Source organism: Phocoena sinus, chromosome 16, assembly GCF_008692025.1.
Source record: "Phocoena sinus isolate mPhoSin1 chromosome 16, mPhoSin1.pri, whole genome shotgun sequence".
Lineage (NCBI taxonomy): Eukaryota > Metazoa > Chordata > Mammalia > Artiodactyla > Phocoenidae > Phocoena > Phocoena sinus.
In genome coordinates, this window is record NC_045778.1 from 38,753,914 (window position 1) to 38,777,704 (window position 23,791).

The 23,791-nt window shown below is 43.4% G+C and overlaps 1 protein-coding gene across 1 annotated transcript; it reads left to right on the plus strand.

Moving 5' to 3' along the window:
• The first annotated feature begins 8,885 nt into the window (after nt 1-8,885).
• On the plus strand, nt 8,886-18,131 carry C16H10orf53 (chromosome 16 C10orf53 homolog). The gene is given in 3 exon segments (XM_032607327.1): nt 8,886-8,982; nt 17,294-17,413; nt 18,067-18,131. Coding segments are annotated over 3 exon segments (282 nt in total).
• Nucleotides 18,132-23,791: the final 5,660 nt, after the last annotated feature.

Sequence of the window (23,791 nt, forward strand, 5' to 3'; positions counted from 1 at the left end):
CTGCTGCCACTAGGTTTCACCTCCTCAAACCCAGCATTCTGCAGCTGCCACACCCTGCCGAACCCCTGTCCCAACCCTTACCCCAGCTTTCTGTAGCTCCCCTGTAACTCTGGACCCAACACACAGACCACACTGAGGCATCACACAAAGCTGGAGTGTTAGGAGGAAAGCGTCCCTCAGGATGCATGGGAATCGTCATTATTGATCAAGGTGCCCTCAGGCCTGCGCACTGGGATATAAAGCCAGCCTGGCCCGGAGGTGGCCTGGGCGAGATGGGGAAGGCACCACTGACTTCCCTCCATGGCCGTGGAAGCTTAATATTGGTTTGCCTCCCAGCAGGACCTAGCGTGTTCAGGTGATGTTTCTGCCCAACGAAAGAGTCACCTTATTATGTGCAATGTACCCAAATGAACCACAAAGGAAGAGGCTAACTCCAGGTCATGACCTTGTGTCTTTTTGGGAGGAGTAGGGGGCTTTGTTTTCAGATTCAAAGCAGTCTGATCACGGCATTCAGAGTGACCTGCCCCGAGACACACAGGCCTGTAAGCACTAACCCACCCCCCCGACATACACACACACACACACACACACACACACACACACACACATACACAGAGCACAAGTTAATTTAAAATATAATGATCTGGGCCTGCAGACACATTTCTCCTTTTGCCTCCCAGAAGCAGCCTTCCAGTGAGTTCAGAAAATCTGGTCCGGCTAGTCAAAAAGGGAAAAGAAATGGTCCACCATTGCCCTGGAGTAGCTGCTGCTCCCTGCTTTCCCCGGGGACGTGGCAGGGACCACTTCCCCAGGGATCCTGCCACTTGCATTTTTTCTGGTTGCATTCCCACCCGCCTTCACAAGAAACATGCCCTGATAGGTGATCTGTCTCTTAGAGGAGAGAGGGATGCTTAGGGGGTTTTCTGCTGCTGTTGTTTATTTGTTTTGTTCTGTTCATTCTTGAGAGGCTTTTAAGAAAACCACTGTGACGTTAATTTCAGATCTCAGCAGCCTAAGCAGGGCACCCTTGGACAGCTGGGCTCCTTTATGTGGAGGATGTTATCTAGGGATTCTGCCTAAAAACTCGTGTGGAGGAGCCCAGAGCAGGGCTCTCCACTGGCCTGGGGGCTGAGGGCACAGCTGGCAGAGAGCGGGGTTGGGAGAAGGGAATGGCCGCATGAAGAGCCAGCCCTGACAGAGGGGCAGACAGTCCACAGAGCCGAGGTGAGATTGTCTGGGGAGGCTGTGATCGTGGAGGAGATGTGAGAGGCACTTTCTGCTGGGGCATATTTTTATGGGAAAGCAACCAGAAAAATCAAAACTGCAAAAAGCTGAGGCAGCCTGCCTCTGTCCAGAGGAGGTGCAGAACTGGGCTCCCATCACACTGAGTTCTGCCATGCTCCCTGCGGGGTTTTCTGGAAAAGCCTCCCTGCCCCTGCCCATCCTGCTCTGTATCACTCTGAGCCCTCCACACTGGCCCAGGGACCCTGCATGTGTCCCTTCTTCAGACCACTGCGCCACCTCTCTGCACTTTGGCCTGTATAGAAGCTGGCAGGGCTGAGATGGGATGGGCATTTTAACTTTGTAACACAAACAGCCCAATGTAGTGAATTCCTTAAACCCCTGGTTTTAGATTGCAGATTTCTATTGGATGATCTGGGAGATTCTGGCACTGCCCTTCAAAATTATTGGTCTATAGGTCCATGCTCCTTCCCTCACACGTCCACCTTCCTGCTCCCCCTGGAAAGGTGCAGCCCAAGAGTTCTGGGAATGTTTGGGGAACTGCTGTCCACCTGCTGTAGGTTGACCCAAAGCCACTTATCTGTTCTCATCAAATGACCACAGTGAAGATCCGAGTTCTCTTCTGGTTTCTCTCCATGGATTTCTGGGTAGGCAGAGAACTCTGGTTTGGGGATCAGGCAGCCCCACTGACCTTGGCCAAGAAACTTAAAAGCCCAGAGACTCAATTGCCTCCATCATCAAATGGGGAAAAGAGTGTCCCGGCCTTGTGAGGTTGTCAGGATTGTATATCACGTGCGTAAAGGGCTTTCCACAAGCAGGTGGGCACTGGTGCCTGCTGTCAGGATGATGTTACCCCAGCAGGCATTGTTCAAGTGATGTTTGTTTCAACCTTTCTACACTGATTTGACAGAAAACAAACTCACATCTGACATTCTCTGAGCATAGGGAAAGGAACCTGTCTCTGTATATTCAGATATCAACCATGTGTGGATGGCAGACATTTGGCTGGAGGGAACACCTCCTCCCTCTGAGGAAGGGGCTGGAAGCTGGTCTTCCCCCTCCAAGAACTGGTGGGGGCGCTGAGCCTTTATGTCAAGGCAATGCTGAGCCATGGCCATGGGCATCTCTGTGGGGACCCTGGTAAAGGAGACTGTTCCAAGCGTCCCCAAAGGGATGGAAAATGAAACTTGGAGACAGACATTTGGGGGACAGTGATGCATAAGAAAAATGTATGTGGCCACCTTACAATATTGCTAAGTTTCCAAAATATATAAAGTTGATATTTGAGTTCTATTTTTATAAAATAGTTCTAGATTTATGGCGATATGTACATGTGTATTTATAGCCTTTCAATTTTAGGTTACAGTTTTGTGCTCTAAAGAAATATATGTATGACTAAAGAACTAAAGCACTATATTCAAATTATTTAAAGACTGTAAGTCTGTATTCAATAAAATGTAATGCCAAGAAAGATGGTGTTGGCTATTGTTTCTACCCAGAAATGCTATAAAAATTCTGTAGTAAATTCTGTGAGCTGGGTCAACAATTCATTCGCCTCTGAGGTCTGACAGCAGCAGTGGCAGACGTCTAAAAGACAGGGGTTGGGAGAGAAAAGGGGGGAAGGAACTTAGTCTCTCCTAGTGTGTGGCATGCCACCACGGGGTGGGGGTGAGGGTCAGAGAGGCTTCATGGGATGTTTGTGATCAGGTTGGCAGAAACCTGGGTGTAGAGTTGAGTGTTTCCACTCAAGCCTGCACGAACATGCATAAGCAGAATGAAGTGGAGGGGAAAGCATCAGGCTCAGAGGCGGGATGCCTAAACTGGAGCCCCAGGTCTATCTCTAGCTTGCTGTTAGAGACAGAGTGACTTTGGGGATGTCACTTTCACCTCTCTAGCCCTCAGTTCCCTCACCTGTAAAATGGGGATGTTGATATCAGCACTACCCATTTCCAGGGTTGTAGCAAGATGACAGAAGATGGTCACTGTTCAAAAACTTAGAAGTGATGTAAAAACTTAACATCCTTACTGCAGGCTCACAGGTACATGTGCACACAGGTTCCTGCACCCTGCACAGGTATATTCCCAGCTGCAACATCCCCTCCACAGCCCCAAGGATCCACAGAACCAGACCTGAGTTTCCTTCAGATAGAAGCCCAAATCGAACCTTAAAGTGTATGAATTTGTGTGACTGGGATGCAGAAAAGCATTATCCAAAAAGACAATGGCTAAGAATATTCCGGGAGCAATGGGGGGGATAGGAAGGAACAGGAGGAAAGTAATCTGGGTTTGCTCTTAATTGATCACATATATCACACGTGGCCCCAAAATAACAAGATATAGGCGACAGAGAAGAGTACCAACAGGCAAGCCAACCCCCAAAATGCAAAATAATGCCACCCCCTCCTTGTTGTCTCTGAAGGTCCTGAGAGGTAGCCATTGGTACATTCAGGTAAAAATGTAAGGAGGGGTCCTTCCTAGGTTCACAAGGGCAACCACGAGTTTCCAAATTACTCCTAAGCAGTTCTTCTTGGGGGTAGAGAGAGAACCAGTACCTTGGTTTCCCTTTATAAATTCAGGCAGTCTCCCTGCTTTATGTTTCTCTGAGTTTTCTTCCCAAAGAGGCCTCTTGAGTCTGCAGGATGAATAGTATGGCATCTGGGGGAAAAGCTGGCCTCACCTTTCTCAAAGCCCTGTTCTCCCTCATTCCCTAAGGACCAGCTCTCTCCTTGTTCTTTTCTTACTGCTTCTTCCACCTCCTTGTGGGATTTCACTTTCTATTTCTGTTCCTTTTATATCGTTGGACCCCAGGATTCTGTCCTTGGTCTCCATTTCTTATATTTAAGGAGCCTGCAAAATGGCAGGCGGAGCTGGTACAGAAGGGCCCCTTCTGCCTATAAAAACATACACACAAAGAGGAAGGAAATTTTAAACATAGAGTCAAGTTCAAAAGAAAGAAAATAAATCCCCACATTCCAGAAAAAAAAGGCTGTTCAAAACAGAGCAGTGAGTGGGAGCTAAAGGTATGTCGGACCAGACACAGACTCCAGTGGTTGACAGTGGGCTTTTCCACCCCTGCAAGTTGACAGGACGTAACCTCAGCCCAGCCAAGGTGGGAGATACAGCTAAACACCCCTCACAAAACAGGAACCTCAGAGGGGTGTCCCAACACTTTTCTAAAAAGGACTAGAAACACTCTCCCCATCAGCCCAGGGGAGCATTAAGGAACCAGGCCATTCACTCAGGGCTGCAGATGGTGGAAAAAAGACATCCATGAGAAATCTAATTATAAGCTTATGCCACATGTGGATGTAGAATCTGAATGTATACACCTTATCTGTAAAGCAGGAATTCCAAGCCAATAATTTATTTAAATTGCCTGGGTTAGTAAGATCCGAAGGGCCTCAGCAGAATCAAGTATAAAACCACTCTCCACAACCCTGGACACACCAAACCCCCAGGGGGAAAACACTCCATTAAAAATGAGCTCACAGTCAAAAAATACAAACAGCACAAGAGATGGCTCACAGGACGGAAAGCAGCGGATAAAAGAAACAGGTGAATAATATCACAAAGGCTGGAGAAAAGAGATGACTCAAAGAGAAGCCATGAAATAGATGTGTTTAACATTATAAAAAAATAAAAGTACAGGAGAGATACATATAGAAGTTCACAAAGGAGAGATTAGATACAGTGGGGGGAAAGTACTATTCAAAGAGAAAATGGCTAAGAATATTACAAAATCCAGAAAACATACCATTCTAAAACTCATGGTCAAAAAAGAGATAATAATGGAAATTTTAAAATACTTAGAGCAGGATGATAATAAAGATACTTCATATCAAAACCTCTGGGATACAGCAAAAGCGATGCTTTGAGGGAAATTTATACTTACATCAGAAAAGAGGAAAGACTCAAGATTGATGAGCTAAGTGTAACTTTAAAAGTAAGTAAAGAGGACCAAACAATAGACTCAAAGAAAGCAGAAGGAACAGTAAACTCAAAGAAAGTAATAAAGATAAAAACAACTCTCAGTGAAAGAGAAAGCAAAAAACAATAGAGAAGCTAAATAAAGAAAAAGTTGATTCTTTGAAAAGACTAACAAAATAGACAAGTCTCTGGTAAAACCAATAAAATAAAAAGAGAAGGTCAGAAATAAATAATAATATGAATAAAAAGCTGACATAACTACAATAAAGTAGATGATAAAAGGATAACAAAAACACATCAACCACTTTATGGCAATAAATTTAAAAACAGGTTAAAAACAGAAAAATTCTTAGAAAAATATAATTGACTAAAACTGATGTAAGAAGAAATAAAATTTCTGGATAGTCTTATAAATCTTAAACCAAAGTGATAATTTAAAGTCTTCCCACTCGGGGGAAGAAAGGGGGGTGTCAAGAACATTAAATTTTATAGACATGTTCTACCAAACATTCTAAGAAGTACTCATTTCAGTTGTATACAAAATAAATAAAGGGATATTCCCTCTTCTTCTATACTCCCTTATTTATTCTCTGAAGCCAGTGTGACTTTAATATCCAAACCAGACTAGGACGTACAAAGAAAAACTACAGGCCCGGGCTTCCCTGGTGGCGCAGCGGTTGAGAGTCCGCCTGCCGATGCAGGGGACACGGGTTCGTGCCCCGGTCCGGGAAGATCCCACATGCCGCGGAGCGGCTGGGCCCGTGAGCCATGGCCACTGAGGCTGCGCGTCCGGAGCCTGTGCTCCGCAACGGGAGAGGCCACAGCAGTGAGAGGTCCATGTACCGAAAAAAAAAAAAAAAAAACTACAGGCCCATTTAACTCATGCATATATATCCAAAAATCCTAAATGAAATACTAGCAAACAAATTCTAACAGAATATAAAAGAAATAATACACCCATGATCAATTCAGGTTTATCTAAGAATGCAAAGGATTTTAATATTAGAAGATATCTAAATGTCATTTACTCATCAACAGCCTAAAGAATAAAAATAATAGGATCATTCTAATCATTAAAATCACTAAAATACATTCAAAAAATTCAACAGTCATTCATAATTTTAAAAAACTCATAGTAAAATGGAATTAGAAAAGAACTTAGCTTGACAAAAATCTACAAAAACATACAATATACATCATCCTAAACAGGTAAATGTTGGAAATGTTTTCTATCCTTTAAAATCAGGGTAAGGGGACTTCCCTGGCGGTCCAGTGGTTAAGAATCTGCCTTCCAATGCAGGGGACCCGGATTCAATCCCTGGTCGGGGAACTGAGATCCCACATGTGTAGGGCAACTAAGCCCATGCACTCTAGAGCCCGCGCGCCACAACTAGAGAGAAGCCCGCGTGCCGCAGCTAAGACCCAACGCAGCCAAAAATAAATAAATAAATATTTAAAAAATAAAACTAAAATAAAATCAGGGTAAGGAGATGATAGGCAGTATTATCATTTCTATTCTTCATTCCACTAGAGGTTCTAGCCTGTCCAATAAGAAGGAAAAAAGAAAGGCTTACTCAAGTAAATAAAATTATCATTGTAGACAATATGATTGTCTACATAGAAAACTCAAAAGAATCTACAATTAATAGAAATCATAAGAAACGGTCAAGGTAGCTTATATAAAATCAATATATAAAAGTCATCTTCATTTTACACAGCAATAAAATCACAGTGTGAAATACACAACTTACAATAGAAACTTGCAATAAATTTAACAAAAGACATGCAGAGCCATGCACAGATAATAATAAACTATACTTAAAGACATTGAAGAAGATCTAAATAAAGGAGAGGTATTTCAATATAATAGGAAGGCGTCAGAAAGATTCAGTTTTCCCCAAATCGATTTCTAGATTGAATGCAACTCCGGCGAAATTCTCAATGGGTGAACTTCTGTTTCTGATAACGGTAGAGTAGTTTAATTCAGACTATGCTTCCTACGTAAGACATCTTTAAAAATCTGTCACATATGTTTTTTTAAATCTTCTTGAAAATCAAGAAAAGAGCTAACTGGATTAAGATCAGGAAGAGGATGAGAGTAAGCATAGCACTAGAGATACTTTTTCTCTGGAACTATCTAGTGATATTGAATAGGCAACCTAGAAGATGAGATGCAATTTGGAGTTTGCAGAGTTAGGCTTAACAAAAATTGGAGTCTAACATCACCAAGGGGGGGAAGCCTGGTAATCTACAATCCTCATTGGGCTAGGATCCAAAAAGACTGCACCACAGAAATGAGGAAAAAATATAAATAAACCAACCTCCACATGGACTGCAGCCCCGTTTCAGGCCATCTGGATGGCTCAGAAAATCTCAAGTCCTGAAATTGTATTAAGATGATCCTGGGTTGCTGGTGCCACCAGGACCTGGCAAGAAGTGAAAAATAAAGTCATCTATAGAGGGAAATAACATCTTTCTTGGCCTCAACTTATTTCTACAAATAATTTTTCTAGTACAATGTCCAGTACACAATTAAAGGAAACCAAGCACTCTAGGAGACAAGACAAAATGACAGAAACTAGCAGAAATAACAACAGAAACAGACACATGGGGTCTCTAGAGAATGGAATCCCCAAACACAGACTATAAAACAAGTATTTTTACTATGATCAAGAAGATAAAACCAAACTGAAAAACTTGGCAAGAAACTGAACTCTACGAAAAGTGGCACAGCAAATTTGAAAAGGGACCAAACTAAAATTCTTGAATTGAAAAATAAATAACTGAAATAACCAGATTAATGGTTTTGATAGTATTTAAGACACAACTGCAGAAAAATTAGTAAAATGGATTACAGGTAAAAATGAATGAATGAATGAATCAATCAATCAATCAATCCATGAATACACACATACACACAATCCCAAAAGAAGCACGGAGGAAAGAAAGAGAGAAAAACACAGGAGAAAAGAGACTGTGCGAAGAATACAGCAGGAATACAGTGAGAACACATTGAGAAGGTCTTACATACATTTAACTGGAGTCCCTGAAAAGTGAGAAAATGGGACATTAGCAATATGTGAAGAGATAATGGCTCAGAATTTTCCGAAAACAGGTGAAGGATTTAAATTCAAAGTTTTAAGAGCCCCAACAAACCCCAGGCAAGATCAATAAAAAGACATCTATGCAAACCTTACAAAGGTTTCCAATCCATGCTACACGCCTGACTTGCCTGGGAAGGTTACTTGGCACCTCTGACGCTCAGTTTTGTAAATACAAATTACAGCCTATTTCATAGAAACGGTAAAATGATTAAACGAGATAACATGGAAGGTGCTTAGCTTGTCGCCTGACACATACTTTCTGTAACTAGCTGTAAACGATGGCTATTGTTGTTGTTTATCATTAACACTTGCCGTGCCAAGTTGAAATTCCGTGTTTACCGGGCTGCGCCGGTGACGAGAGCAAGTGGCCTTTTTGCACCCCAGCAGAGGGCACACAGTAGTTGGTGCAGGCATTCAAGAAGGGAGACTCCTCACCCCCAGTCCCTACACCAGGCACTTGGCAGAGGACTTGGGGTGCAGGGGATCTTCGAGCTCCACGCCCACCCTTCATGGCCCTGCCCATCCATGCACGACCACGCCCATTCCCAAGGGCCTGAAAAGCAGTTGCCTAGCAGCGTGTATTGCCCCGTAACCCCGGCAGGAGGCCCGGCCATGCCCAGGAACGCGTTGGTCATCATGCCCTAGGGGCCGTACAGCTCAGTCGGCCTGTCAGTGAAGCACCGCACCTACCGCTTGGAGGGCCTGGTAGGTAGGCAGCTGAGCGCCAAAGGGCCACCCAGCTGAGTGCGCCCAGGTACACCCCAGCCTCTGAGCACCTGTGCAGGCTGTGCCCTCTGCCTAGACTTCCTTCATTCCTCAGACCTAGACCGAGTGCCACTTCCTCTGGAAAGTCGGCCCTAAGCCCCACAGCTGCAGGATGTTTTAGCATCTTCCTCTGGCTTCTGCTGCCTCAGTATTAGAGCAGGAAGAAACATACACTGTGAGCCCACTGGGTGCTGGGTAGTAAATGCAAATTACCTGGATAGAAAATATTACATACCCTGCTTTACACATTGGGAAACTGAGAAGCAGGAACATTAAGTGACTTTTCCAAGGTACGTGGCTGAAAAATGGCAGAGAGTCTGTCCCTTGATCATCCATTCATGCAACAAACCTTCACTGAGCAAGTAATATGTGTTGGACACTCTTCCAGGTACAGGGGACACACTGGTGGACATGATACGTGTCCTTGAAGTGACTGTGTCATTGTTAACTGCTAACTGACAGCTGTGCCAAGGCTCTGACACAGGTGCGTAATCATAGTGGGACCTGCCACTGGCCATAACTGAGGGGAGAGGACAGAGATCTGGAAAGGTTTACTTGCCTGAATTACATCTGAGTTGAGCTTTAAAGAATGAGGAGAAGCTAACCAGGTAAAGGAAGAAAGAGCATTCCAGGTAGGGGGACTAATATCTGCAAAGGCTGGAAGCATGAACAAATGACCTGTGTATTTGTTGAACTGATGGGAAGATGAGGCAAGAGAGGTGGACAGGGGCCAGATCCTGCAGGGCTGTGTAGTATTAGGCAGGGGAAAGAAACTGTGGCTGCTGTGAGTAGAACAGATTAGAGGGGGCCAAGAATGGAAGCAGGGAGACAAGGGACGGTTGTGGTGGTCCAGGGGAGAGATGATAGTAGCTTTGACCAGGACAGCCTTAGAGAGGTGGTGGATTAAAGTAAAAGTAACAGTACTCCCTAAGAGGATGGAGATGGGAGGCGAGGTTCAGGGGGCTGTGCTCCAGATCCAGTCAGTGTCTGGCTAGAAAACCCTAGAGTTTACAAAAACACTGTTTGAACTAATAAAAAAAATCAGCACAGTTTAACTATACAAAATCAACACACAGGACTTCCCTGGTGGCGCAGTGGTTAAGAATCCGTCTGCCAATGCAGGGGACACGGGTTCAAGCCCTGGTCTGGGAAGATCCCACATGCTGCGGAGCAACTAAGCCGTGCACGACAACTACTGAGCCTGCGTGCCTACAGCCCGTGCTCCACAACAAAGAGTAGCCCCCGCTCGCCACAACTAAAGCCCACGCACAGCAACAAGACCCAATGCGGCCAAAAAGTAACTAATTAATTTAAAAATATCAACACACAAAAATCAATTGTAATTCTGTAACTAACAATGAACCATCTCAAAAGGAAATTAACAATTCCATTTACAATAGCATCTAAAAGAACAAAACACATATGAACAGATCTAACCAAGGAGGTGCAAATCTTATACACTGAAAACTACAAAAATTGCTAAAAGAAATCAAAGAAAACCTAAGTAAATGGAAAAATATACCATGTGCATGGATTGAAAGAGTTAATATTGTTAAGATGACAATACTTCCCAAAGCAGTATACAGATTCAATGCAATTCCTATCAAAATCTCAATGGTGGTGTTTTTGCAGAAATGGAAAAACTCATCCTAAAATTCATAGGTAATTTCAAGGGACTGAGACTAGCCCAAACAATCTCAAGAAAGAACAAAGTTGGAGGTATCACACTTGCTGATTTCATAACTTACTCAAAGTTATAGTAATCAAAATAGTGTGGTACTGTCATAAGGATAAGTATATAGACCAATGGAATAGAATCGAGAGTCTAGAAGTAAACCATCACCTTTACAGTCAATTGACTTTTGTCGTGAGAGTCAGGACTACTCAATGCGTAAAGAACATTCTCTTTAACAATTTGTACTGGGGAAAGTGGATATGTACATGAATATCTTTTGAATGAAGTTAGACCCTTATACCATATATAAAAATTAACTCGAAATTGATCAGAGGTCTAAATTTAGAAACTAAAAAACTCTTAGAAGGAAACATAGGGGCAATTCTGAATGACCTTAGATTTGGCCAGTATGTCTTGAACACCAAAAGCATAGGCAACAAAACAAAAAACAGAACAATTGAAATTCATTACAGTTAAAAACTTTTGTGCATCGAAGGACACTACTAAAAAAGTGAAAAGACAATCTATAGAATGGGAGAAAAGATTTGCAAATCATATATCTGCAGTCAGGACCTCTCACTGTCATTGGGAAGCTTAATAGGCAGCTCAGACCAATATGTCCAAAATATCTAAACCAGACTCCTAATACTCACCAGTCCCTCCTGCATTTTTTCCATCTCGGTTCATAGCAGTGCCATTCTTTCACTTACTCAAGCCAAAAACCTTGCAGGCATCTTTCTCTACTCTCTTTCCCTCACACTCCCCATCTAGTCTAGCAGCACATTCTGTTGGCTCTATCTTCAAAGTATCCCGACAGAATTCAACCACGCCTTAACCTCCCTGCCACCACCCTCGGCCTCTTTGCCCAAGCCACCGTCAGTCATCTCTTGCCTGGATCACCGCCCTGGCTTCCTCAGTGAGCCCCCTGCGACCACCTTGTCCCATGCAGTATGTTCTCAAAGCCGGGTGATGCCATTAAACCTGAGTCAGAGCATGGCCCTTGCCTCCGAGAACGTTCTGGTTGCTCCTACAGTGGCCTGCCAGGCTCCTGATGACTTCCCTGACCTCATCTCCCCCTGTTGCTACTTAACCTCTCGGACCAGGGCTCGAACCCATGTCCCCTGCATTGGCAGGCAGATTCTTAACCAATGCGCCACCAGGGAAGTCCCTGGTCTTTTCTCTTTACTCTCTCAGCCTTCAGGTCTTTCTCAAAAGTCACCTTCACAGACAGGTCTTCCTTGAGCATCTCCATTGACAATGTCGACACTTCCCTCAGCCTCCCTCTTCCTTATCTCCCTTCCCTCCTCTTTTATTTCTTCCTAGCGCTCATTAGTACCCAACATAACATATATTTCACCTATTTCTCTTGTTATCCTTCTCTCCTACCGGGATGAATGCTTCAGGGGCTCCGGGATTCTTGTCTGTTCTGTTCTCTGCTCTGTCCCAGAGTCTGGAACCGTGCCTGGCATATCTGAAGGACTGATAAATACTAGTTAAAATGAACCTGCGTGGAGCGAACGCTGGAACCACAGAAGGTGAGACTGGAAGAAGCAAGGAAAGTCAGAACCAGGCAGACCACAGGACACGGGCAGTGGTCCCTCTGAGGGCTGCAACGGTAGGAGAGAACCTGGAGGTACAGAAGACAAGTGAGATGAGGATTTCAAGAAGAAAATAGCTAATAGGCACCAAACTGTTAGCAGGAGTTATCGCTAGAAAAAGATAAATCCATGGTTGATGAAGGACATAGAGTGCTCCCAAAGACCTGTGATGGGAGGGGAAGTTGGCACAGTAACTTTGGGGGACAACCTGGCAGTGTCTTAAAATTTAACTGTATACTGTAGAATCCAGCTACTCCATTTCTCAGTTTCATAAATATATAAAAACTCGCACATGTACATGGAAACATGCCCATGAAGATTTTCTGCATTCCTTGGTCATCTTGAAAAATTGGAAACGACCGGAGAAAGGAATGACTGGATATATTGCAGTACATCTGTCACATGAAACGCAACACGGCAGATCTGTGTGTACTGATGGGGCTGGATTGCCACAGCCATTGTTTTAAAGGAATAAAGCATATTCCGGAATTTTATGCACACTATGATCTCACTTCCACTGAAAAGGACAAAAGGAGGGGGAGGGGAAGAATTATAGGCGATTTTTAAATCTGTGTCCTTTACTTTTCTGTAATTTTTAAGGTTTTTAAGAACTCATCAGTCTGCATTACATTTATAATCTGATAAAGTTTTAGAGTTTAAAATATGTTTTTACCAGCACAAGTGTTTTAAGAAGCAAGAAAGGAGATAGGTCAGCGCATGAATCTGCTGGAAGGGTGGGGGAGACCTGGGTGAGCCACTGAATGTGCTAATGGGTCTTCGCCTCTGACGATGCAAGTTCAGGAGAAGGTGGGCAGAGGCTCCAACTGCAGGAGGTAAAGGAGTGGTAGACATGAGGAAATAAAGAGCCCAGGCAGCTCTTCCCACAGTAGGGGAGGGGAAGGCGTATTTTAAGAGGATCAAGGGGAGAATTTTTATGATTGAAGGAGACTTGAGTATTGCAAGGTATCAGCAGGTGGTTGATTTTTAAAGTTAGCTTTGTATATCCCTGAATGGTAGTTCATATAATACTGGCAGCCAACATTTACTGAGGGCTGGTGACAAATGCTGGGGTGTTAACAGAAGCAAAGCAGGGAGCATCTGCTCCCCTTTCTCTGTTCAACACTCCCCCCATCATTTTAGACCCAACTAACATCACACCAAGCACAGAGTGGTGCATTTGCAGGCTCTCATTTGTAAAATCTGCCTCTGAGTTCTGTGCATTTCTTTAAAAATCATAGCCCTTTTATCATTTCCCGAAACCCTGCTGGCTTTGGAAATATGCCTGATCTCTCCTGAATTTACCATGCCTTAAGCAATCTGAAAAGTTTATTTCTTTCTTTATTACCCATGAATTATAATAGCTTAGCAAAAATGTCCTGACTATGGCCTCAATACTGATGAAATTAAACTAACTAACGCTTAACAAGAAGTGTTAATTTCCCTCGCCATGGTTGTGCCTTGCCTGCTGTACTTAAGTCTGCCAAATGACCTGCTAAAAAGGAAAAGACTCATAAGAATAGAATCCATCCTTACTCAGCTGAGTTGCTCTGTGTACCATCCTCCTGTCCCTAGCTATGCATTAGCTACACACGTTAATAGTCATTGGCTTTGCATCTGTGCCGAGCAGAGGAGGGGGAGATGCCTGTCTGTTTGCCTTGACTTCCTAACCAGGAACATGTAAATCATTTGCAGGTGACACACAATTCCACCAGTACTGAGAAGAGGGAGGCTTTTCCATAACCCTCCAGTTCACCCAGATCCCCCTTGAAGAATGAGATGTCACTTCAAAGAGTCAGGTTTTCTGCGGGTGGCCTTACAGATTCTGGTTGATTTATGCTGGAGTTTAGCCACTGCCTTTGCAAAGACTTTGTTGCATGGAGTATATTTATCTGACCTTTCTTTGAATAGACAACCCATAGCAGCTCATAGGAAAAAAATGTGTCCTCCACATAGAGAGGTGGCATTTGGATGAGCTGCAGGAATTCTGGTGCTTCTCCGGGTTTGATCCCTTAAGCCTTCACTGGCCGCCCTGCATCTGGACTCAACACATCCTGGAGTGGTGAGAAGGGGACAGGCATCCTGAGGATGAGTAGCTGAAGTAGTCTCAGAGGTGGCTTATCACTTTAATAAGACTCAGATTTACGTCACTCAGGGTCCAAAAGAGTTGTTGGAGGTGCCCAGCGCCATTAGGAGCTTGTTTATTCAACAAGCTATATTAACACCAAGCCCGGGGTGGGGGTGGGGGGCGGAGGGGGAGGATGGACTGTGGTCAGTGAAGGAGACACGGGGCTTTGTAAGGCAAAATGAGGACTGACATGCTCTGTTGAGGAGGATTTCTTCCTGTGGGACTTCATTTGCTCAGATGTTGAGGCATATTCCCATTTTTGTCACTGCCGCCACCTCCATAGGGTGGGTTATTCGGTGGATTAAACCCTATTTCTTAGGTAAACCTTGCCACGAAAGAGTGCTGTTCTCATAAAACAAACCCCAAATGCAGATGTTACATGAGGCTTGGTGAGATGTGCTCTGCAGGGAAAGGGCCATAGCAGGCTGTGGGGTACACACCTTCCCGGGTCTCCTTCTACAGAGCCCCTCCTCCCTTACACTCCTGGTCACAGGGACCGGCCCCAGGTGGAACCTGCACCCCTTCTCTCCAGAACCCCCAGGATTTAGAGAAGCTGGCATTATGTGTTATCAGAATAGAGGTAGCACCTTGCTCCCAGAGGTGGGGTGTAAGATGGGCATGGAGAAGCTGTTTTGTTCCTGATTTCTCCCAATCAAATTGAAGTACATGTCCCAGGAGCGTCTTCAGACAATGCAAAGTCAAGGTCATGGAGGCCAAATTGCCTCCTACCTACCAGCTTGCAGCTTTTCCCTCTCTGGCTATAACTCCCCTCTCCAGAGGGGGTGCTGCTGGGGAAGTATCTGATCCCCAGAAATCTCTGCCCACAAACTGCCTTCATGCCTCCCTGGACGATTCACTGGCCATTCCAAACCGGGTGGACTGCTTCATTTAAACAAGTCACTGGTCCAAACTGAGTGCCTTCCTCACAAGACACTTAAATAGGATACAATAACATAAATATGCCAAAGAAAAAGATGCCGGTGTTCCGTAGAGAGAGGTGTTAGCAGTCAGTCACAGGGACAATTAGGGCCACCACTGGGTACCCAAGGAGCACTATCTTGTTAATGGAGATCCTCGCTGAGCTGCTTTTTGAAGTTCCTTTCCAGAAGTGAAATTAAAATCACGCAATTAAAATGTTCACAGTTGGGGCTGGATGTTCTTGAACTGATTGAAAGAGAAGAAGTAGACATGGCAACATTTTGAAACAGCAATTGTCTCTGTAATTAAATGCAATTAACTGGCATAGCTGTTTGCTTTTCTCCACATAGGACTGATTGAAATGCTAAGACTTAAAAAACATGCCCACCATCTAATTTCTCTTTCCATTCTAACCACAATTCTCACCAACGAATGAAGACTGCCAAAGGTGGTGATTTAGTGAACCAACCCTAACACTGAGGTTATAGGGTGAACATATCAGGAAACGTGGGGAGAAATGTGTTGGAGAAAACAGAGCTCCAGGCTGTTCCAGGCACATCATTTCTCCTAAACCCATATACCCTTGCATTTCCACAATAGAGAATAAATCTAACAATTTTCCCATAGCTGATCTCTAGGAAAGGAGCTGTTGAATGTAAGTAATAACCAAAATGCAGATTCCAAAGGAGAAAATAAAAATTTAGCCTGTTAGCTTTAAAAAAAATTTTTTCCCTGATTTTTATAGAAAATCTAGAATATGCTAAAAGAATTTTTTTAAGTTTCTCATAATCTCACCACAGAGACATAATCACTGGATATTTTCTTTTTTCCTAATATATACACATTAATTGCACTGAATACATATTTTTATTGATTGACTGATTTAGGCTGCGCTGGGTCTTCATGGCTGTGCGCGGGCTTTCTCTAGCTGCAGTGAGCAAGGGCTACTCTTCATTGAGGTGCACCTGCTTCTCATTAAAGTGACTTCTCTTGTGGCAGAGCACGGGCTCTAGGAGCACAAGCTCAGTAGTTGTGGCACGTGGGCTCTAGAGCGCACTGGCTTTGGTAGTTGTATCACACGAGCTTAGTTGCTCCGCAGCACGTGGGATCTTCCCACACCAGGGATCAAACCCGTGTCCCCTGCATTGGCAGGTGGATTCTTAACCACTGGGCCACCAGGGAAGTCCCTGAATACACATTTTAATATATATTATACATGCACCCTGATTTTTTGCTTATATTACAAATATTTTTCTTGCTATTAAAAATTTATAAACATTTTTGAAATGTCCAAATAAAATCTCATCATATGCATTTGCCACCATTTACTTGACCATCTTCTTATTATTGGGCATGTAAGTTATTCACAGTATTTTGCTATTATAATAGTACAGAAAGGATATCTTGTCGCAAAAGTCTGCCTTGTTGCAAAAGTCTGTATTTCTGATTTTTTCCTTAGGGAGCTTTCTTATAAGTGCAATTTCCTGGGCCAGAGATTAGAATCATTTTCTAATTCTAATTTTTGTGAGGCATTTGAGGCTTTTGGTATGGACTTCCAAACTGCCCTCCAGAAAGGTGACCAGTTTGTATTTCCATCATCAGGGTAAGACTTTACCTAATTCTGTATATCCCCTCCAACACTGAGCATCACCTCTATAAGAAAGGCTCAAAACTATTCCTAGAGGAAGCTCATATTTTCGCTGATCATATGGCTCTGGGGCAAATCACAACCAAAACCAAAATTTTTCAGGTCTCTGGCTGTGCTTCCCAGCAAAGGGGAGGACACATCGGGGCCAGTACCAGGTGGGCACCCACCAGGGATGTTGAGTTACAGCCATGAACAACTGGAGAGCAGACCAGTCGCTGCCATCCATGAAGACACCTGCATATCAGGTTCATCTGTCCCCGTGGCACCCACATCCTTCCCCATCTTTTCCAGCTGTGTTGGCTAAAGATGGACACCAGGCCATCCTAGAGAAGATAGAAGACTGGAATGTGGTGGAACTCGTGGTGAATGGAGAAGTTGTCTTCCACTGCAACATCAAAGACTTGGAGTTTGGTAAGCCCTTCCCACCAGCATTTTGCCTTCTCTGGGGCATTTCCATTTCTAGTTGAAGTGGTCGAAGTGTCCTGCCCATATTCAAATTGGGTTTCTTTCTGAGTTTTAAATTCTTACTCAAAGCCCCATGCTCTGTGGCACATGAATGAGCGCATCCTAAACCATACACAGTAAAGTGCTTGATGCTCTGGGCTTCTTCCCAGAACACTGGAAACAGAAGAGGGATGGAAAGAAAATGAAGTTTTAGCTCTAGATGTCAAATGGGACTGTGCAAATTTAGGGAGAATAGGTTGTTTAGTAGTTTTTCATTTTCATAATGTGTGTTTTATTATTATTTACCTTGAAAATGGTTTTTGTTCTGTTTGATCATTCTACCTAGGCTAGCTAAGACAATCAGAGTTGATATGCGGCAGTGTACGGCATCATCAGCTACGTTCTATGGATTTCTTTGCCTCAGAGAGCTTCTGGCTCAGCAGGCTGGCATCATGCATGCCTCAGTGTATGCTCAAGGTAAAAGCTTTCCCAATCCACTAATACTCTACAAAGGCTGGGACCTTTGGAAATGCTCTCCTAGTGGAAGCCGTATGTTTGTCTTATATGACATGACATTGTATATAAAGCTGGCTAAAAGAAAATTATACCTATTTCCCTAGGAGGCGATGGTAAACTAGACCCACGGTGCAAAGAGGCCAGGAGAGCTGTACTAAATGCCTACTGATCTCTTCATTGGAACAGGCATCTGAAGTCAGCAGAAGAGCAGGTGCCTCCCGCCATTCTGCAGTACAAGCAAAAGCGGCCATTCCGGGCCGTGGGTGCTGGGCTCAGGCAAGGCAACACACCCTGTCCTTCAGCCGGCACAGCCAGGTTTCTCACCTGGCTGCAAGGAAACGGGGCCCGCAAAAGTAATAAAACCACACCATTTGCAGCATCTCTCAGTCTCAACCCATAGGGAGAGCCCTGCAATATCAGGTACACATTGAGCTTGAAGGAAATAAAATGCAATCTAATAACACAGCGCCATCCCTTGCTAATAACGCAAAGTTGCCAGAAGCATCAGAGATTCCACTGTATAGCAGTGAAGAGCTAGGAAGAGGTAGAATTAAGGATAAGGCAGGAGGGGGATGGTGGGAGGGAGAATAGTGGGCTTTGAAAATCTGAACCAGAAGTTAATGTCAGTATTTGGAAACCTGCCTATTCCTACAGGTTTACTTCTTGCTCCCAATAGAATAATATTTATTTAACATTGTAATATATAATTACCTAACGACAAATCTTCATTTATTTTCTTTCAAATAAATCTTTATTTATTTTCCAGATCACAAGAAAATGATCTGCCTTCTTTTGCATTAGCCAATCCAACAGGCTGGTCTGAAGAGGGCCCGAAAGAGGCCGGGACAGAAGGGGAAAGTGGCTCCCTGTCTCACTTGGAGGAAAACACAGCCAGCGGAGTTTAAAAAGAGTTTTAGCTGTGGTCAGTGTCAACCTCAGCCACGTCAAAATGACGTTCATTTTCTTTTCAGGATCTTTGCACCAAACTGTAGCATGCATTCTTAGCTGTAGAGTAAAGGAGAGGGGAGAAATGCAGATATTGATCTAATGATGCTAACCGTGAGTAAGCATGGTAAGAAGGCATCACAGAAGAAAGGTGGATTCCTTTACAGAAGACTCCAGGCGCCGTGTTGAAAGAGAAGGGCTTGCAGGGCCTGTGACAGGCAGCGGCTGGCTCTGGGTGCACAGCCCGCAGGGATGCAGGGCCACCCTGCTCCCTGCAGCCTCACTGCACCTGGGGAGCCATCCTTCCCTTTGCTCCAGGGAACCTCAAACCCCCCTGCACCCCAGAACTGCAAAGGCATCTGGTGCTCCATGAAACCACTTGGCCAAGTTCTTTCCCACACGTGATGAAATAGGGGATAGAATTTTCATTTTCAGCCCAAGTTCCACTTTATCAGATTTCATTCAGAGATTATGAATCACTTAGGATGCTGGAAATATTTAATCATCTTTGCTGAGAACCTGAGGCTAAAAACAAATCTTCTTCCCGGTGTCTGGTGCTGGTTTTCACACGTTTTTAGTAACCCTGGATTTAGTTCCTTTTTCTCAAAGATCAGTTCAAGTTATTATTTGCTTTCATACAAACATTTCACTACAAAAGAAGTACATTTTCATTACAGTAAAATGAAAAAGTACAGGTAAAGATAAAGTATAAATTTGATAACATTTTGGTTTATTTCAGTTGGGGTTTCTTTCATTTGTATCTGAATGTTCATTAAGAGCTAGACATACATAGAAATGGATTTCACCAATTTGGGATCATGCCGTATGTATCCAATTACGTATCTTTTTTTAAACGTAACCTTTTATGTTGAACCTCTTCCCATGTGACCAAAACATTTGCTGACTGTCCAAGCATTCTATCTTGAACCAGGGAAATTTCTTCCTGCTTGAATGGTGCCTCCTACTTTCATTGACAAAAGCTTTTCTGCTGGGATATAAAATTGCAGGCTTTCCCATCTACATTTGGTGCGGTAACTTCAGCTCCTCAGGCTCCAGGACCCCAATGTTAACCGGTACAAAGGGTCCACCCTGCAGCCACCTTGCCCTCCTCTGACACGCCCTCCACCCTGGCCTGTATTTTGTCTCAGAACAGCGCCCCCATACACCCAACCTGCTCTCCTTTCCCCCACGGCCAGAGCAGGAGGGCTGGTAAGGGGAGGTTGCACACGGTTCTAAGAAAAAAACCAAGTGCAGAAAGCTTCTGGGAGATCCTGTGCCCAGGGTGCTGTGTTCCAAGTTAGATCAGAATGAAATGATATATGAATCAGCACTCCTGGAAAAAGCCCCAGGGTTACCTCTGGGCTGTAGGTTTGGAGAGGTGGGTGGGGTGAGTGGAGGGAGGAGGCCTGCAGGACTATCATTTCTTCCTTTTCGTAAATGTTCTCATTGGTGGAATTGATTTTTACTTTGCATATGAGTGTGAGAGAGAGAGAGAGAGAGAGCGAGAGAGAGAGAGAGAGAGAGAGAGAGAGAGAGAGAGAGAGAGAGAGAGAGAGAGAGAGAGTGTGTGTGTGTGTGTGTGTGTGTGTTTGTCCGGGAGGGGGGTATTTTTCAAATAAACATTTAAAATAAAATCAAGAATTCGGCATAGAGGTCATCTGTCTATATAACCTAGCTCTTCTCTGTCATTGATTAAGAAGAGCTTTGTCTTTGGAAATGTAATCATTTTTTGGTCTACAGAAACATGCCCTCATCCTTCTCCTCTGCTTCCCTCTGTCTTACATCTTCTTAAAAAGATATCTCCCTGGGGCTTCCCTGGTGGCGCAGTGGTTGAGAGTCCTCCTGCCGATGCAGGGGACACGGGTTCGCGCCCCGGTCCGGGAAGATCCCACATGCTGCGGAGCGGCTGGGCCCGTGAGCCATGGCCGCTGAGCCTGCGCGTCCGGAGCCTGTGCTCCGTAACGGGAGAGGCCGCAACAGTGAGAGGCCCGCGTACCCCAAAAAAAAAAAAAAAAAAAAAAGGAAATATAAATGGTCCTTAACAAGGAAAAGATGTTTAACCTCACTCATAATAAGATCAATGCAAATCAAAAATGAGATATTAAATCAAAAAAATGAGATAGCATTCCATGTTGGCAAGGATGTGGGAAATAGACACTCATGCGTTGCTGGCAGCAGTGTAAATTGATAAAATGTCTGCAGAGGTATCTGGCAATATTTGTCAAAAATTTAAACCATATATCTTTTTTTTTTTTTTTTTTTGCGGTACACGGGCCTCTCACTGTCGCGGCCTCTCCCGTTGCAGAGCACAGGCCCCGGACGCGCAGGCTCAGCGGCCATGGCTCACGGGCCCAGCCACTCCGTGGCATGTGGGATCCTCCCGGACCGGGGCGCGAACCCGTGTCCTCTGCATCGGCAAGCGGACTCTCAACCACTGCACCACCAGGGAAGCCCAAACCATATATCTTTTGATTCAATAGATTCCTCTTATCCTGAAGATATACATCTGCAAATACAAATTTCTACATGTACAAAAATTCTTTACAGCATGTCTCGTAATAAGAAAAGATTGGAAGCTGCCTCATATCCACTAACAAGGGATCGGTTAAATAAAACACAGTTCATTCAAGCAGTGGAAACCTGTGCATCCTGTAAAAAGACCGAGAGATATTTTTGGAGCACTGTTATGAAACAGTCACCAAGATATGTTACTTAAGTCCAAAGAAGCATGAAAAATATGGCTCAGAAAAGTACATACCATTACAATTTGTGAAAAAAAAGAGAAAGAATATATGTATATACATTGAATCTGCATAAAATACCAAGAAACACGCTTGGGGTAGCAGAGGGACAGCAGTGAGAGGGAGACTGCTTCACTAGACACCCTTTTTACCTTTTAAATTTGTATTTAAATTTAAATTTGTATATATTTTATTATATAATAACATTGAATAAAAATCACATAAATAACATTTTAAAAATAAAGCAGTCGGGTTTAGACTGACAGAGAAACCAGATCACAGCAGAGCAGAGGGCTGTTGACAACACAAGAAATAAGAATCAACTGAAAGACTCTCTGAACTAAAACTAATGGAGGAAGATCCAAAAATTAGTTACCTCAAGAGATGGTGCTGGGACAACAGGACAGCACAAGCAAAAGAATGAAGTTTGATCCTGACTTCACACTGTATACAAAAATAACTCAAAATAGATGAAAGACACATATGTAAGAGCCAAAACTATAAAACTCTTAGAAGAAAACACAAGGGTAAATCCACATGACCCTGGATAAGGCAATGGTTTCTTAGATATGACACCAAAAACACGTATCTAGAACACATACAGAATTCTTACAATTCAATAATAAAAGAAACCAAGTAACCCAATTTTAAAATGGAGAAAGGATCTGAATAGACATCTCTTCAAAGATATACAAATGGCTGACACAAGCATATGAAAAGACACTCAACACCATTAGTCATCAGGGAAATGGAAATCAAAACTACAGTGAAGTATCATTCACACGCATTAGGGTGGCTATTATCAAAAAGTCAACAAGTTTTGGTAAGGATATAGAGAAGTCAGAACACTCATACACTGTTGGTGGGAAAGTAAAGTGGTGCAGCTACTCTGGAAAACAGTTCCTAAAACATTAAAACACAGAGTTACCCAGCAATTCCTCTCCCAAGAGCAATGAAAACATATGTTGACAAAAAAGTTGCACATGAATATTCATAACATTTACTCATAACAGCCAAAAGTTGGAAACAACCCAAATGTCCATCAACTGATAAGTGGATAAACAAAATGTGATGTATCCATACAATGGAATATTGTTTGGTCATAAAAAGGAATGAAGTACTGGTACATGCTACCACTTGGAAGAAACTTCAAAACATTTATGCTAAGTGAAGTAAGCCAATTGTAAAATACCACATATTATATGATTCAATTTGTATGAAATGTCCAAATAAGCAAATAGAGATAGAAAGCAGGTTAATGGTTGCATCGGACTCGGGGGGCTAAGTGGGTGGAGAATTGAAGGGCTGATAGACTATGGGGCTTCTTTTTGACATGATGAAAATGTCCTGTAATTGACTGTGGTGATGGCTATACAAGTCCGTGAATATACCAAAAACAATTGAATTGTACACTTTAAAATGAGTGAATTGTATGACATGTGAATTATACACATATAAAACCGTTACCAACAAAAGTCAGTTACCTCCTCTCTCCGAACTATTTGAACAACTTTAAAAAGAATGAGATACTATCTATATCTATCTATAGGTGCTGGTTTTGTAAAGATGTCCACATCATATGCATGTGAACAATTGTGCGGTCTGTGTCTAGTGTGTGTACACATTTGCACAAGTAAAAATATGTCAGGAATCTTGCCCAGGGTCACCTGCGATCAAGGCAAATAGATAGGAGGGGAACTTTCCTTTTTACTTTATATACTTCTATGTTATTTGATTTTTTAAAAATGAGTACTTGCTGTTTTATTAGTATACGATAAAAAATAAGAAAAGGCAAAAACTGAGCTCCTTTACTGACATGTATCAATTATTGAGCCCTTGCTAACTGCCATACACTGTTCTGACCTCCTGATGTACCTGGATCTCATCTCATCCTCAAAAGACTCTTATACAGCCCTTCACAGTATTTTCTCTTACTGGGTGGGGAAGACTGAGTCTCAGAGGAGGTGAGGGACTCAACCAGGCTCTCTCACACAGCTGAGAGGTGGCTGAGTCCGGAAGCTGAACCCTCCTCTATGGGCTAAACCCTCATCCTAAGCCTGAGCATTCCAGCTCCACCCCCTCCCATTGCTGAAATGAGACTCGAGCTATTTTTGTAATTTTCCCCACACCGACCTCCTTTGAG